Source organism: Arvicanthis niloticus, chromosome 1 (assembly GCF_011762505.2).
Source record: "Arvicanthis niloticus isolate mArvNil1 chromosome 1, mArvNil1.pat.X, whole genome shotgun sequence".
In the NCBI taxonomy this organism is placed as follows: Eukaryota; Metazoa; Chordata; class Mammalia; order Rodentia; family Muridae; genus Arvicanthis; species Arvicanthis niloticus.
Window position 1 is genome coordinate 104,990,779 of NC_047658.1, and position 17,793 is coordinate 105,008,571.

At 45.2% G+C, this 17,793-nt stretch overlaps 1 protein-coding gene across 1 annotated transcript in view; it reads right to left on the reverse strand.

Moving 5' to 3' along the window:
- Tcerg1l (transcription elongation regulator 1 like) overlaps positions 1-17,793 on the reverse strand; it is a 183,841-nt gene that overhangs the window by 14,136 nt on the left and 151,912 nt on the right. Inside the window, exon 9 of the mRNA XM_034515698.2 lies at positions 7,323-7,458. Coding sequence (XP_034371589.1) covers positions 7,323-7,458 — 136 coding nt within the window. The remainder of the gene's footprint in view (positions 1-7,322; positions 7,459-17,793) is intronic.

Consider the following 17,793-nt stretch of genomic DNA (forward strand, 5'->3'; position numbering starts at 1 on the left):
CAGTGATGGAGGAGCTATGTATAGAAAAGCACTGCTATCTGGGAGAGGGGTATATACAAAGCACAACCAGAGTAAACCATTCCACCTCAATCTCAGCACTGACCAAGCCTCTCCAGAAATGGAGGAAATCAGATTTTGTGCTTCTCTCAGGGATGATTCAGCTCTGACACAAGTAGATTTCATTCAAACAAAATGAGCAGGCATGTTCAAAGACGGCCAAAAGTGCAAGGATGCCAGTCCTGTCAGGCACTGACAGGCCCTGGCCATCTGGGGTTATTATTGTGGGTCAGACCTGAGCAGGCGTGTGGGAGTGACCAGAGCTATCATTAATCACCCTGTATTAGCAAGCAGATCAGTCCCTTCATCCTCCCAGCTAAAAGGCCTTGTAGTTTCCAATCCTTGAATCATATAGAATTTGGGGATCCCAGATGCTCTGAGAGGAAAAAGTGCTGGTATTCAGGTGGTAGCTGTATGATAAATCCCAGCCCCAAAGAGAGTGTTGGCAGGCTAGAGAATCTAGGCACTAATAGCCATATTGGGTCCCAACTGATGCCTCCACTGGGGTGCTGCCATTCACTCCCACAGTGCGTGATCTACAGTGTCTATCCATGTAAACACACTGCCCCTCTGGCATAGTCAGGCTTTAAGCCTGTGATCTTTGATATCACTGACAGCAACTGACAGCTGGCCTGGCAGTCAGGAGCTGGGGTCTCCTCATATAGTTGATTGCCCTCTCTGACACAAACCTAGTTACTTCCGACACTAATGTTCTTCACCAAATCTGATTACCAAGCACTGTGTTGTCTCTCTTGATTCCCTGGTATATTGAGATGGCTGCCTTAAACCAGGACTTCAACTACTTAGCCAATTAGAAGTGACTTCTCCATCATTAGCTACAAAGTGCCCTCAGAGAAAGTGATCTGACTCCAGGACAGTCAACTCCTGACAGCACCATGGACCTCCAAAGCAAGGCCTGCCTCCATCACAGTCTCCCCCAAAAGTCAATCCCTTCCTTCAGCCCCAGGCTCACAAACCTCTGTAAAGACAGGTATCCAATGCCCCTTCCTAGACTCTGATACAACGAATAAAGTTTCTATTCAATGTAATGATACAGTCAAAATTATTTTATGTTAGTTAAAACACACAGGAAAAACAGAGAGGCATGTGGAGTGGCCGATTACTATAGCTGCTGAGAGATCCCTGGGTCTCTTGGTCATTGGCATGTCCCCCAACCCTCCAAGTCTCTTCTCAGTGCACGTGAGCACACTGCCCTTCCCAAACTTTCCCTTCCATCCCTTCTTGGCTTTCATGCAAGGATACAGAGTCCTTCATCCCTGAGTACAGAGGCCAGAAGGGCTCTGAGGTAAGACAGAGAACACTGGAAACTTGGCCATGCTTGAGAAGGGCTCACAGACATGTCTCCCATCAGCTCTGTTGGAATTTGAATGTGGAGTGCTCCCACAGGTTTCATGTGTATGTGATCACCAGCTGATGATGCTGTCTTGGAATGTTGTGGAACCTTTAGGAGGTAGAGCCTTGCTGAAGGAAGTGGGTCACAGGAGATGGGGTGTGATATTTTATAGCCCAGTCCCTACTCCCTGTCTACTCTTTGACTCCTGATTGAGAAGGTGGTGCAACCAGGGGCCTGAAACTCCGGCCTCTGAATTTCCCCATTGTTATACTCAAACCCTTTGCCCAAAGAGCCTTTTCTTTATTTCTCCAGTTGCCTTATTCAGGTATTTTGTTACAGCAATGAGAAAGATAGTGAATATAAGTCGTAAAGATTCAAATTCCACAGGGATAGGCTTCAGTTTGAAGCAGTATTGGTTGCCTACCCTGTGCCTTCCCAATGCCCCTTTCCTGCGGCCTGTCACCTTAACATTCTGCAGACTCTGTAGGGACAGAATCTTGCTTCTTTTGAATGCTGCTCTCTTTAATGGACTCCCTGAGCATGTTTCAAGAACTTCTGAGCATGGCCCCGATGTCCCTAGTAAGTACAGGTGGTTGTAGATGTGACAAAAGAATCAGGCCTGGTGTGGTAGACCGCCTGCGCCGTTGATGAATGTGAAGTTGTGGCCGCTGTTTGAGGTCTCCTAAGCAGAGCTCTGGCACAGGGCTGGGCACAAGGGCTGGGCACAGGGCTGGGCACAAGGGAGTGCCTAAGAAGTGAGTGCAGAATGCACAGCTGAGTCGGTAACTGTGTGGTCCTCAGAGTATAGGAGACTCCCAGATTTTTCACAAGACTCTTCTCTTAAGTTCAGGGAAGTGTGGTTTTGCTTGTGTGGGAGTGAGTCTCAAGGAGTAGCAATAGGGGTGGTTTCTGAGCCCAGATAAGCCCAGGTGAACTGTAGGTAAATGTGGAATAAAGCCTGGGTCACAGCAAGAGGCTGCCACTAGTAAGAATGCACTGTCCTACACTGGAACATATCACTCCAAACCCCACCTCTGGCGCAGTCTTGCCAAATAATAGCTTTGGCAATTATTTACATTTTTATTAATAAAATTGTATCTGGTTATTCCAGGCCCAACTGACTTCATTCAATCTGAGGATTATTTCCACATTAGGGACTGTTATCTGGAAATCAGAACAGGCGACCACAGTTCCCCATGGGTTACAGCTTTATTCAGTTACATCTACAGAGTAGGTGCTGGTCACACCTGAGGCTCTATGTGGTTAAATCCCAAAGCAGACAATCCAGAGAGAGGAATGAGAGCAAAGAGGCCAAGAGAAACGAATGGACCGAAAGGATTAAAAAAAAAAGATAGTAAGTGGCAAATATTTAACCTTCTTGCTATTCAGTACTGGCCGCTTGTGCTGGCAAAATGAACTCTTGGGAGCTCTCAGACAGCTTTATTCAGTTACATCTACAGAGTAGGTGCTGGTCACACCTGAGGCTCTATGTGGTTAAATCCCAAAGCAGACAATCCAGAGAGAGGAATGAGAGCAAAGAGGCCAAGAGAAATGAACGGACCGAAAGGATTAAAAAAAAAAAGATAGTAAGTGGCAAATATTTAACCTTCTTGCTATTCAGTGCTGGCCGCTTGTGCTGGCAAAATGAACTCTTGGGAGCTCTCAGACATTGCTGGTGGGAGACTATACTGAATTCAAACAGCCTTTCCAGAAACAATGTTGTAACAGAAGCCAGATGTTTGTATTCAGAAGGAAATAAATCATGGACACATGCACAGGCATAGTTTCACACACACACACACACACACACACACACACACACACACTTATATATGTGCAGATAAATGTATATTATTTAAAGAGAAAAGGTGGAAATACACTACCAAGTGAATTGAGATTCAAGCTTTCTTAATTGACAATAACTGGTATTCCACCAAATAGTTTATTATTCATCAAAATAGACACACACACACACACACACACACACACACACACACACAGAGAGAGAGAGAGAGAGAGAGAGAGAGAGAGAGAGAGAGAGAGGTTTCATAAGATTTCATACTAGTTTAATTATGAGCTACTTACAAGAACAGATAGTATGCACGTACATTTGTAAACGCTGAACCTTATGGGATTGACTGAGAAGAAGAAATTGGTTCAAGTGTGTCCAATTGCAACTCAGAATCAGATATACTCTAAAAGTCTTCAGTCTTGATTTTTAAAAGTCTCTTTAAATTTTATTTTATGTTTTTGAGGTTCTGTGCATAGAACCCAGGGCCATGCACATACTACACACGTGTCCCACCATCTAAAAGTCATTTCTAGGATAAAAGTGTGAAATTAAGTATATTCCACTGATGAATAATCCCCTTTTAGGGTAGGATTTGTGTTGCTTTCTGATCTTCATGCAGTTTCGCAAAATTGGTTAGTTTACTAACAATTTCATATGTTCACCTTTTATTTTCCGTGGTAAGCATGTGTTATATCATTTTATTTTATTAGCAAAAGGTTCCATGCCCACGATACTCAAGACCTGCCCCCAAGAACATGGAGCAGATAAGCTCCCCGCTAAAAGTCAAGGGCCATCAGATAGTACATGCACTTGCCTTCAGAACGGTATCTTCTTCTGTGATCATGATAATAAACCCCTCCTTTCAGCACCATTCTGGCCCAGTGCCTGCCAGACCTCTTGAGGGATGATAGCCATGTACTGTGTGTCTTAGAAAAGAAGGGGAACCAGACATACTACAGGCTGAGGGCTAATGCCAATATGCAGACACTTGGGATGGGCACCATGTGCCCTCTGCCTTTAAGCTGAAGCACTAACTGCAGCTTCTGTCTGTTCCACACTGGCTACACCAGCTTCAGAAGGACTCCATAGTGATCCTGGCTGTTCAATTTGATCAATAGCCACTATGTGATGAGTGCACCTATTAATCATTCTTTTCTGTATTTTGACATAATTGTGAACTCGAATTCCAGGGCCTCTCCTGGAGCTGGCTATAGTGTTGGCCAGTGTCTGAGAAGTTCACTTCTTCAGACAGACTGATTCTGGGTTCACCCAGAGGCAGGCAGCTCTGAGCTCCTACATTCCAGCACTCTGAAAGGACTTCTCTCTATAGCCCTGGATAGGCAAGCACTAAGCACCAAGGATGCTGCAGAAAGAAACACTCCCAATACCCTCTCTCCCATGGACTCAGCTAAACAGGCAGGAGAAAACCAGCAACCTGCTACTCAATTAAATAGAGCTTTTAAAAAAAAAAGTCCCCTTGTGATTTGTGCCTGTACAAGAACTAAATAAATAAAGCAGAAACCTTTATTGAGCCATCTCCTGCTGACTACAAAAGCACATAACTAGAGCCCCTCCCTAGCCCATAATCCCCTGAGAAAACCCAAGACCTGTCTTTTGAAAGTATTAGAACTCCTCCATGCCTGGTTTCATCATTCCACAAGCACACAGGTTTCTGAACTAAGTACTCAGCAAATGCAGTATAAAAATCTTGTTAATCACTCAGTCCATAAAGCGTGACCTTTCCACAGCTCATTCTTTAAGCAGCCCGAAGTCTCCTGGGCTCAGCTATCAAATTCTCATGAGCATGAGTGACTTATGAAATTGGCTGGCATATTTTATAAAGTCTGAGTATTGCGGGTGGTAGCCTTGCTTTATGATGGGGCAGTAAACTTAGATTGGCCTGTTCTACTCCAGAACTGAAGGAGTTCCCAGGCCTTTTTGGAGTCAGCTCAGCACTGGGCACCGATTCTCATACATCTATTGTTCTTGCTGATTTTCATATAAGCTTCTCAAACTCAAACACTGAGCTGAATCATCTGCTCACTGAAATATCATTAGTAAAATCCCTCCAGCAAAGTTCTTTGGAGACCTTTAGGGTCCTGTGCTCTTACCCTACCTAGTCCTTACCCAGAAAGGCAATGCCAGCCCTAGTCACTATCCCTATAAGTTGCTGGAAGACTGCATGAAGACACTGGACTCAACAGTTTCCGAAACACAGGATGGAGTGAAATTTCCCCTTGCACTTCTCAAAAGTTCATGACCAGAGAGATGGCTTAAGGTCTTTTCTATGGTGCCATAAGACCTGAGTCCAATCACCAGGGTCCACAAGGTAGAAGGAGAGAACAGACATTATCAAATTGTTCTCCAACTTCAACATGTGTCACATGTCCTGTGTGTATGTGTCGTGTGTGTGTGTGTGTGTGTGTGTGTGTGTGTGTGTGTATGCTCACATGCACATACTCACACAATAAATAAATAAATAAATAAATAAATAAATAAATAAATAAATAAATGAAAATCTTAAAAATAATTCATGGTACTGTGCTGATCCAGCTGGCTAGGACCCTGTAGAAATGATCAGACAGTCTTTGTGGATGGAAGCTGTACAGAGTAGGGGGCCGAAGGTTGAGATAGTCTAATAGCATGAGAGTATCTCAAGAAATCTTGGAGGTCACAGAGCTAAACTCAGGCACTCATCCCTGAGGAAGATAGATGTCTGGTCCATTCTCCTCATGGTTCCCACACTATCCTGTGTTTGTTCTGTGGGGCAAGAGTGCAGCATCTGGAAAACAAACAACAGCCCTTCCAGGGACAAACCTTCCTCATATAATTCATGGGCTCCTCTAAGGCTTGCAGGAGCCAGCTGGGTGCATACGAGTAAGATGCCGGTCACAGGTTAAACAGTCTCCATAGGACACCCAGGAAATCTCAGGGAAATGGGGTTCAGCGTATCCTGTATGCCTTGGCATCTGTCATGGCAAAAGCAGCTGTACCATGGCAGGGACAGGAGCCCACATGGAGTGTCCCAGGGCAGACTGAAAAGGATTTTTGAGTGAGGGAAACAGTTGAAGTCTTGCACAATAAAGTTACCACTAGGCTCCACTGTTAAGGCTAGACAAGAGTGAGTCACCTGAACCCATTCATACCTGTCACCTTTGGCCCTTCCAGTCTCTGAGAGCAAAAACTGAGGTTTAATTTCAAGTGACAGGTATACATTTTCATGGTCATAATGCCAAGTATAAATAGGTATACATGCTCATAATGCCAAGAGGTTCATAATACCTGATGGGTAGGTGGGGGTGAATACTTTTCTGCTAGAGTCCTGAGGAGCTATCTCTGCCTCTGTTCCTTCTTTCTTTGGCCAGCATCCAGTGTCCAGCTGCACCCTGCCTGCTGTGGGAGTGATGATCCAGCCCTTAGCCTCCCCACACACCCCTGCTCTGTGCTCTCTACGTATCTGCTGCAGAGAAGGCAAAGGTGTCTCCAGGAGACAACCTGGCAGGGAGAAGCATGCCGCTGCAGAGTTTGGGAATTTGCTTTGGATTCACAAGGCCATTACCGTATTCATTACAATTACCCTCACACAGGCTTCATTACTGCCTTCTGTGTTCAGCTGCACTCGGTGAAGAAATCCAACTGGGCTACAATATTGTATTGGCTCATTTTGTGCCCAAAAGCCAAAGTAAGAAATAAAAGTCCTTGGAAGGAGGTTCACATGCAGTTTCTTCCACTCAAAATGAGATTCAAAAATCGCTTTACTTAAAAAACAGTCTAATTAATTCAGAGGTGTGAAATTCCCTGTGGGGTTAAGATACCCATAGGGGGTCATCCATGAGGTTTGAGCCCTGAAACCTAGCCTGGGGATGGCAGGAATATTTCCCACACTGGCTGGTACCTCTCTGTCAGCCCAGCAGCCCATGCCTTGCAGACTGTGCTTTAAGACAGGAAGCGAGGCAGCTAACTTCTCCTGGTTTGCTCAGCCTCAATTCCTTGAACTACTAAAGGTCAGCCTAGCTTAACTCCTAAAAGTAGGGAAGACCAGTCCTTCCCAAGACCCCTCCATCCTCCCAGAGCCCTGCTCTTCCTCACTATCCCCTCATGATTGTTCTGGGTTCTTACCCCTCTCTCCAGCAGCATGTCTCGGAAATGGGTCACACGCTCTTCCAGAGGCAGTAGAATCTGTGGGGGTGGTGTCTGGGGTCCTTTGTCTGCTTGCTGTGTGTCTTCTGGTCCAGGGCTTTCACAGATTTCAGTCCTTCAGGAACACAAGATGCAGAGTTAACCATGCCCAAGGAGATCTAACTGGTTCTCATTGAAACCTTAAATTCCCCCTGAGAGAACTCTTCGGGAAATAAAGAATCTTGAGTTGGATCTGGTGGCTCAAGGATATAGTTTCAGCTCATGAGGGGCTGAGGAAGCAGGAGTGCCATGCGTGTGAGGCCTAGACTACAGACTGAGACACTGTCTCAGACAAACAAAACAAGGAAAGAGAAAAAAGAGAAAAAGAAGGACAGAAAGGAAGAAAGAGAGAGAGAGACAGAAAGAGACAGAGACAGAGAGAGAGACAGAGAAAGAAGGAGGGAAGGAGGGAGGGAGGGAGGGAAGAAAGAAAGAAAGAAAGAAAGAAAGAAAGAAAGAAAGAAAGAAGAAAGAAAGAAAGAAAGAAAGAAAGAAAGAAAGAAAGAAAGAAAGAAAGAAAGGCTTGCCTTGAAAAGCGACTGGCTTTGCTCTGTTGAAAGAGGAGACTGAGACTGAAGTCCTGGCCTATAGCTCCAAGTCCCAAGAAGGTGATGGCCAGGGCAGAATCACAGACCTGTCTCTGAAATGTCTACCACTTGGAAGACAGATGAAAGATGGAGAAGAGAGGTCCACCCTTTTGAGGTACCACTTGGGGTGTGCTTGTCAAGGTAGTAAGGCACCTGATATGTCTTTTCTTAGTACATGCCTTATTCTAGAAATACCTGGGGGCCTTCCCAAACACCTAAGTGCCTACATATTTGACCAAAGTTGATACCATTATTCCGCACACTGACTTCTCCTCCCAGGCAGGCTACTGTGACATCCTCATCCTGAAGGATGCAGTTGGCCCTTGCCCTGTCCTGCAGTCCTGATTTCAGCCTTACCCTAACCACTCCGATTCCTCATAGGGTCTATCCCCCAGTTCAAGTCCCATATCTGTCAATGGTCAGGCCCATGGAGGTGGCTGTTTAAAATGACTAGCCAAGTCATTTTGTTGCTGGGACAGCCCAACACCAGTCACCCCCCTGCAGCACTCTTGTCCTTGCTGCTCCCAGGTCAGGCTGGCCAGTAATGGTAAATTGAGGTCACACAGACAACACTGAAGACAGACTGTCCACACTAGCAGAAGTACACGTGTGGGAGACACATAGAGCTAAGCTTTGTGGAGCAAAGCTTGTTGCATCTAGTATGTGCTAAGAGCATTCAGCATTCTGTGACTAACAAGGGTCTTGGCTCAAAGGGCTGTAATGCAGATTATTCCAAACTATGGGAAATATGTAAAGGAACAGCAAAGGGGTGCTGAACGTATGAGGGGATTTTATTTATAGATCAGCTGTTTCAGGGAAATGTACCATCTTTGCTTCTCCTATGACGGCACGGTAAAGATATAATTAGGACTTCTTTGTAGTAGGTTTTCATTAGCTCAAAATAGAAGTGTGGAAACAAGGCTTACATTGTTGTACCTTGAGCACATCATGATCTCCTGTTATTGCTTATCCAACAAAATACTTTGTTCAGAGCTACTGGATGCCTTCCAGAGTATGGGGCTCTTGGTTTGCCTGGATTGGTGAGAGGCAAATGCAAAGATCTGAGCGTATGTCTGCGTTCTCACTTTAGAATGGGCTTTGTGCCTCTAATAAAAGGTAAAGCTGACTGCTTTCTTGCTCATTTTGAGTTTTTCCCAAAAAGAAAGTCACCTGAGCTCCCAACTTGGTACCTAGCATGGCATGTTGCTCTGGTGCTAGGAAAGTGACTGGACAGAAATTGCACTTGTCCCATATCTTGCTTTGAAAAATGTCGTAGCTCAACCCCTCTCAAACTATGGACCTAGAAGGGATTGATTTTGTTCAACCTCTTACCCACAGAAGATGATCCCTAACTCTAGGTACCAGCAACCCAGAGTCTCCCGACTCAAAGGAAGAACATACTACTTCCCTCCTGTTTCCTCTCTTAGGCAGAAAGATACTGAGGTGACCATCTTCATCCCTGCAGAGAGACTCTCTCTTCCCATGGCTGTTTCTCAGCCCAGCACTCTGTGCACATCAAGATCATCCACAACCTTTTAGATGCCTCCTTCATCCAGGTCCTCCCTGTGGGGCCATCCAAAGGCTAAACTAATTGCCTGGGCAACCAAATGACAACTCCCAAACTGCTGTCTGTTACAGTCAGGTGGGCTCAGTTCACTCTGAAAGCCTGAGTCACCAGCCCATCTCATTAATGCCCTCTGTCATACTCCCCACATGGAAAAGTGTACAGAATAGAGCGAAAGAATCAGTAGGCAAAGCCATGGGGCCTATGCTCAAATGTGGGGCAATAGTAGTACCCATCTCATGAGCTCCTGGAGGGTAAAGGTCATTCCCTCAGAGTTATCTAACCCTGCCACCCCTCACATCCATGTGTTCTCAATATGACCTGCATTGCATCAGACACAGAGTTTTGGGCAAGCCAGGTACCTCACTCACCCAGGCCATGTAGTCTGGTGGGCCTGGATGGAGGAGAGGTGCATACACACAAGCCATAGTGAGAGTCAGAGCTGAAGTTCCAGCACAGTAGGATACAGTATTGGTGTTCTTAGACTGGGCCTCTGAATGACATTACCACTACCCTAACACACCAGCATCTTTTCAGGAATGGAAGTCCTTTGGGTTGAACATGAGAGAAGTGACAGTTGCCTTGGGCCACTGCAACCATGAGGTCACCATCTTGTGTAGAGAGAGCTACTGTCTGGGAAGATGATAACTCTAACAGTTTCATGGATGTGATTGGCTCAAGGGAAAGCACCAATGTGAACAATGTGCCCTGTATCTTGCAGTGAGACTACCTCCTGTACACCCCTAGCCAAGCTGTGGAATTCTCTATATTTTATTATTTTTCAGTAAAATATGAAGTTCTAACAAGATGACCTTAACATTCCTACAGCATAATTCTGCGATTCAATGGGGTCCTGTTAACTCCACCCCTTGGAAACTGCAAACATCAGGTCAGCTACTGTCTTGGCAACGCTGCCTCCCCAGACCGCAGCTTTTCTCTTTTCAAGGTGGTAACCTGTGACTGCAGTAGCCTGAGACAACAACAGTTTCTCTCCTCTCATGTTCCACCCTGGATAATGGCTACCCAAAAGCCTCATATTTCTGCAAAGTTGTTGAAATGACAGTGTTGGGAAGGTCAGCCAGAGGCCCGTCACAAGAACATTTCACTATATCCTGTTCCATGAGGGCTTCAGCTCTGACCCATTACTATGGCTGTGTGCAAGTCTGTCACTTTTGGTGAGTCTTGTGGTGTTTTGGCAAATTAGTAAACCTAAGGAATGGTCAGAGAGCTGCCACATGTGTGTCCAGATGTGGCTATGTGGGCAGATATTTACATGGCCCCATACAGTTCTGCAAAAATGTGAACAGACAATGGGACAAGCAGGCCCTTCAGTGGGTGGTTAGAGTTAGATAAAGTCAGGGTAGTGGTGTGAGCAGTTGGTTTCATTATGAAGATTCCTGGGGTAGCAAGTGTACTCTGTTTCTCCTTGTGCTGCCTTGTGACAACACAGAATCCAGAGTTTCCACAGTTTGTAAAAAGTTAGCCTAATCCGGCCTTAAACTTCTAGATTGTGACCAAAATTAACCCCTATTCCTTATAAATGACCTAGTCTCTGATACTCACTCAGTTATAGCAACAGATGTGGATGAAGACACATGAGGCCACTTAAATTAGTGTCTGCAGTGGGAGCCATCATGCTGGGACAGCATCTTTGACCTGGGGGTTTGAGCTGTCTTGTGAAAGTTGGTATGGATACTGGACAGATGTGTAAAACACCCAGTTGTGGGTCAGAAAGGCGTGATCATAATTAGGTCCAGTGACCCCTGTTCTACAAGGCAGGACTTTGGGAGGCCTGTCATGGCCTCTCCAGCCCACAGGTGTGGCAGGATCTAGACAGTACAGAGTCCTCGGAGTCCACACAGCCATCATGAGGTTAGACCGGAATTACCAACTGAAAGGGCACATCCAGTGGCACATGGGTCCTGCTTTTCACACAGTCTCCTGGGTCTGCAGTGAATCCTGCTCCCAGCACCAATCTAATGCTCTTCCCCATTGAGGCTCCTTTTCTATGGACAGGACACAGAACAGCAAACCACTTATGAGAAACCAGTGTAGTTAGAGACACTAAACACTAAAGAAGTGAAACAGGAAAGAAACCTAGAGTGAGGGAGGGGTCTGGGGCTGCTGCTGGAACAATGGCTGCAAAGAGGAGCCCTGTGAGTTCCTAGAAGAATTTCAAACCCAAGAGAATGTCATCTAAGAATGTTCCAAAGGGTACAAAAGATGGGGGGGGGGGAGTGGGGGGAAGGGGGGAGGAGGCATAAGAGGGCAGGGCTAGGGTCAACAGGAATCACTTTCCTACAGTCTCCTTGATCAACCAAAATAATCTGACTTTTCATTCTCACAGATATGAGGATCTCAATAAAACATGCTGGTGTGAGCTTTCCTAGTCCTGAAACCCTTCTTTGCTTGGCAGGGTTAACCTTGAGGCATGGTGTCCAGAGAAAGGCCTCAGTAGTAGCTCTGGAAACCTCAGCTAATCTGCTCTGGGGCACAAACATATTTACTGTCTAGATTTTACAGAACTGAGGTCTTGTCAAATGAATTTCAGATATGATTTTCTAGATATAAAATAATTCCTGAATGACTCTTTCCTTGATGGATATTTGAAACCAGCCACCACCATGAATAGAAACATACTGATGGAGCCATCAACATAAGGCTGTGCCAATGGGCCAGGAAGTGTGGACAATTGTGAGTCTCACGAGAAGCCCTCCTGCATGATTCTGCTACTGTAGCCAGACCCAGAGAGAGCATTAGGTTTTCTCTGTCACATGGACACTAGGTCAATGTGAATTTCCCTGGGATGCCTTCCCCTCCTGTCAGTGTTTGTGCTCTGTTTATGCTTTGACTGGTTGTATTTAAGGGCTTACTGTTGGATGCTGAGCTGTGAAAAGCCACCTGGGATGCAATAACATCGTATTTGTTACCCTTCCTGTTTCTCAACACAGCAGTGCAACGCACCAGGACCCATCTTCACTGGGTGAGACCCTGGGGTTTTTGTGAGATTAGCACAGCTCCTTTCTGTGGTCATCTTGAGAAAAGCTGGGCTGAAAAATTAGCATTCCAGTGACTTGGGGTGTGATGTACAGGACAGACATTTCCGGACATCACCATCATCACCATTTTATGCCACCAGAAGTGAACACCCAGCTCCCTGGTCATTGGTATTGTGATCACTCTCATCTGTGCTGGTCTCAGCTTCTCCTGATGTGTCTCTGTTCAACTGTAGGCTCCTCAGTGTTTCTCAGTTTCCCTGGTGTCTTCTAGCTTGTATCATTACAGGGTCAGTGCATCCTGCATTCCAGGCCTCATAGCCCATGTCTGTGACTCTCATGTGTGTCTTCTGGGATCAACCTTGAGCCAGGAGCCACAAGCCTCTCATGTCCTCATTACTCGCAGAATTTCTCCATGAAGTCCAAATCCTCTCCTCCTGCTCCCCTTGAGCGTCTTTGTCACATTTGTCTCAGATGTCATCCTGCCCTCTGTCCATCCAAGCCTAAGTCAGCTTCTGCATGTCACCTGGCTGTCTTTGTGATACATGAGACCTGCCTTAAGAAGCTTAACACGTTTGTCCCAGTAATAAAGTCTTCTATGCAAGATGGTGCACATCTTGTTTTTCTTAAAAAGCAATTTCCACAACTATAGTCTTCAACTGCGGAGCACAGTCCCTGAGTTCCAGTGGCCAGTGAAGGTCTTCTATCTCATTAATGCAATTAGTGAATAAAATCTTGTGGGATTTGACTTTGTGACCACAGCTTCCTTGAAGACAATGAATGCAGTACAATTCCAGGTCCACTTCCTAAAGAGTACATTTTGGTATCTTCAGCTTTCCTTCTTGTGACACCTAAAAGCTCCAGTCCTCACTACCCAACCATATCTCAGCTTTTGTCTTAGCACTGTAGACTGGTGACCGAAGAAGCTGGCCAGTGTGTAATTACTGCTGCATTGTGTAAGTCTTCTGAATGTGTGGTTATGGAGTTCTACTGTCACCAGTGAGAGTAATCAAAGGAATTTATGAGATGAAATTATCTTTTCAAATGTACCCTAGTTCTGAGTTTTTACTGTTGCATAGAAGGCAGAAGCCAAGAGAGAAGCATCATGGCTCAAATAAGGCTGGATGTCCCTGTGTGGTCCATGAGAGGTCTCTGCCATGATGGGCACTAAATTCTTCATTCCTGCTGCCTTTGTGCCATTCCTGCAATAACATAGGATTCACCTTGTGGGGTCAGGGAAAGATTGTTGGGCACTAATTAGTAGTTTTCTCTCTGCAGTCTCACACACCTTAGACCCTGCCCTAAAATGTAAGATCTCAGGCAAGTCTCTCCCTGAATTCTGTTTCTTCACTGCATTCATTTTTATCTATAAAGTTTTAATACTGATAGTATCTGCTATTTGAGATTTTGGAAAATTAAATGAAATAAAAGTGACTGGTGATTTACAACTCTCTGTGTAACACCCTCTTTAAATTGATATCATATAGTTAAACAGTTTAGTCCAGTGGTTAGTCTGTGAATGGTGTTGATTTGGAATTTTGTAGCAATGGTGATGATGTAATGATGATACTGATGCTATTGGTAATATGGCAATCGTGGTAGTGATAATTGTAACGATGGTGATGCTGTTAGCAACGGTGGCGATGATGTGGAAAGTAATGGTGGCATGATGTTGATGGTGGTAACAGTGATGGCAATGGTGGTAACAACGATGATGATGATGGTGACAATGATGGTGATATAGTGTCAATGAGGGTGATGATGGTGTCAGTGATGATGATGATAGTGACAATGATGGTGGTCAAATGATGGTGATGATGGTGACAATGATGGTGACATAGTGTCAGTGATGGTGATTATGATGACAATGATAGTAAGATGGTGACAATGATAGTAAGATGGTGACAATGATGGTGAGATGGTGACAATGATGGTGATGATGGTGACAATAATGTTGGTAGTGACAATGATGGTGAGATGGTGACAATGATGGTGATGACAGTGATGATGGTGATAATGGTGACAATGATGATGATGGTGACTATGATGGTGATGATGGTGACCATGATAGTGAAGGCAGTGCTAATGACAATGATGTAGATGATGACAGGGATGATGGTAAATGATGATAAGCCCCAGTCCTCACTGTTCCATTCTCTCCATATGTGCTCGTACACACACACACATGTGCGCATGCATATATATATGCAAGCATACATATATATGTATATATATGTATATATGTATATATACAAATATATATGTATATATGTATATATACATATATATATGTATATATATGTGTGTATATATATATATATATATATACACATATATATATATATATATTCACAATAGTGACTATGATGGTGGCACTGGTGATAATTCTTTGCCCTCATTGGTTATGATGGCTTCTGGCTATCCACATTAGCTCTTCCCCAGATGAGTTCCAGCCTCTGTCCTTCTGGGAACATATCCCCTTTTATTTGACTTAATAAATGGGAAGAATTATTCTATCTTCCAGCAAAGATGCCTGGGAATTTATCATCAAAATATCATCAGCCTGTAACTCTGGTGTTAGACACAATATAAAATTCTGCAGGAATCAAAGTTTCTGTGAATCTTTTTGCCTTATGGGGCCTTAGACATCTTACCGTGTGCAGTGTAACAAATGATCTTCAGATGTAGCACACTTTGAGCGATCTCTGTGTCAGGCATTTAGCCTCCACACTGTGCTGTGCAGGGGAATGCTTCTGGCAGTTACAAAGAAGGTCTGTTCATCAATCTGGGGCTCTGGGGCTCTGGGGCTCTGGGGCTCTGGGGCTCTGGGGCTCTGGGGCTCTGGGGCTCTGGGGCTCTGGGGCTCTGGGGCTCTGGGGCTCTGGAAAAGACCAGAGCAAGGGAACCTCAACTCTGCCCATCCGCCCACATTGCACTGTTCAGGTAGGAACTCAGATCCGAGGCTGTCATCAGGACAAATGCCTCTCTTGGGTGGATCACAGCCATAGGCAAAATATACACTTGTGGAGCCTGGGCACAGTTATAAGCTGGAAACGTGCAAAGGGACTGAGCAAAGCAGCTGCTCCTATGCTGTTAAATAGAGGAAATTCTGCCTAGTGCGGACACAGGCTCCCAGGTGAGAGGAACTCAAGGTGCTCCTGGAGAAGCAGGAGTGGGGCTAATCCAGGGCCTTGAGGTACCTAACTTTTAGCCTTAACTTCACTGATTGCTGATCTTGTTTGATTAACTACTGACAACCACACATCCCCATGCCCCTTTGCTGTGCTTTTTGAGTTCTCCTGATAATCACAAATGAATAGCTGTTCCCTGATGATTTACAAAGAAGGTTCTCAGTGTTCACCAAAGCCTGTATCTACTATGCCTCAGGCTAGACAGGCCTCCCATGGCTGGGCAGCTGTCCTGTGTATAGGGATGGTCACATTTATTTCTTCCTGTATCTGATGATGACCTTGTGGTTATGAATGTCAGTATGCATCAGGTGTCACACTAGACAAGGGGACAGAATGAATAATGATGGGAACATGAGGTCAGGACACAGCCATGCTGGGTCTGCAGCATGCTGGTGGCCCTGCCGGCAAAGACTTCTGTCATTCAGAGGCCATGGGTTCCTTGTTTATGAACTCTCTGTTAAAAAGTGTTTTGTTTACAGTTCTCATGTTTCAAGCCCTCTAAGTTGAGATAATGCTTTCAAATTGCTTTGGACAATGGCTGATATGCAAATGGTACTGATTTGATTGATGGTGGTGGTGACTTCTTCTGACTTGTGGTGGAATCCTTGTGAACCTGGAGCTCTGACTCCTGGGACTACCAGAAGCAAGACATCTTTATAGCTGACCAAGCTGGTACACTTGCTTCATGAGTGGCTCTGCCAGGTACTGTGTCCCTCCTGTCCTTCCCTTGTGTTTGCATTAGCTGAATCTGGAAGGTTTGCCCAGTGGTCATAGTCTTAATCACTAGTATATATGTGTTTCTCAGCTGTGACCCTGCAGCACCTTATTGGGAGCACATGAAAGTGGGTCTGGGGAGATGACATCTATTGCAACCTAAATAAAATGCAGCACAAATCCCCCAAGTAAGCCTGCTAAAGGAGCTTGTATGCACCTCCAAGGAAGCCTTCAATCAGATCAGGTCTTGGCCAAGGAAGACCAGTAGGTGCTTGGAGCATTACTGATAGTGTAGGATCAACCACTCACCAAGCATATAACAATTAAAACACACACACACACACACAAAACCCAACTCTGCTTCCCTGACTCTGTCTACTGTCTGGAGGCAGCAGAACGATGATGATGATGGTGATGATGATGATGATGATGATGATGATGATGATGATGATGACGACAACAGTGATTATTGTGGTTATTTTGTTGTATATCTTTTGGGGACTATTGGAAAAAAGAAACAGATTATGGGCACATACACCTCAGAATACAGGGATCTTTAGAAATCTAACTTAAAATGGAAAGATGCCTCCTGTGCTCAATACAGGAAAGGCAGAGACAACTTTTTAAAACCTTATATATTTATAGCCAAAAGCAGACAGAGTTGCCAGAAAACAAAACAAAACAAAAGAGCCCTCAGACATCTTGACACACTGAGTCGTGACTGGGTACCACCTGATCATAGTCCACAGGTCTTCAGTAGCTGCACTTATCTGAGAAAAATGCAGATGGAGCCTCCACACCCTAAGGCTCTGAACACCATCCAGTCCAAAGGCCCATGGTGAGCAAAGTCCCAGAGTTAGAGATGGCCTGCCCTCACCCCAAGAAGCTCTTCAAATTGTAGCTGATATAGCAGGGCTTCCAGTGTCTAAACTGCAGGAAGGTCCATGGGATAAAGGGGGAGCTAGAGCAGCGGGGCTGTGACAACCTCTTTCCCAGGTAAAACCTCATGGGAAAGGGAAGAGAAATTAGGACACACAGAAACACGAGGGGCAGCAAATGGAGGGTGAGGTAAATAAGCCATGGGAAAGAGAGCACGGAGCCAGGACACGGGGGCCTCACTGTCCCTTACTCAGGAGAGGTGCTGGGCTGAAGTCAGGAGCACAGCCCCGACCCTACCTCTTCACAACACAGCTTCAACATGGAAGCCTAGTCCCACTCACAGCCAGGACACAGATGTAAATACGGACAAAATAGCGTATTCACCAGCAAGGAAGCAAGGATGGCGTGGCCAAGAGCCCAGGGAAGCGGAATTACAGAAAATGGGCTGAAAATTTTAGCAAGAGTATAATAGATGCTACT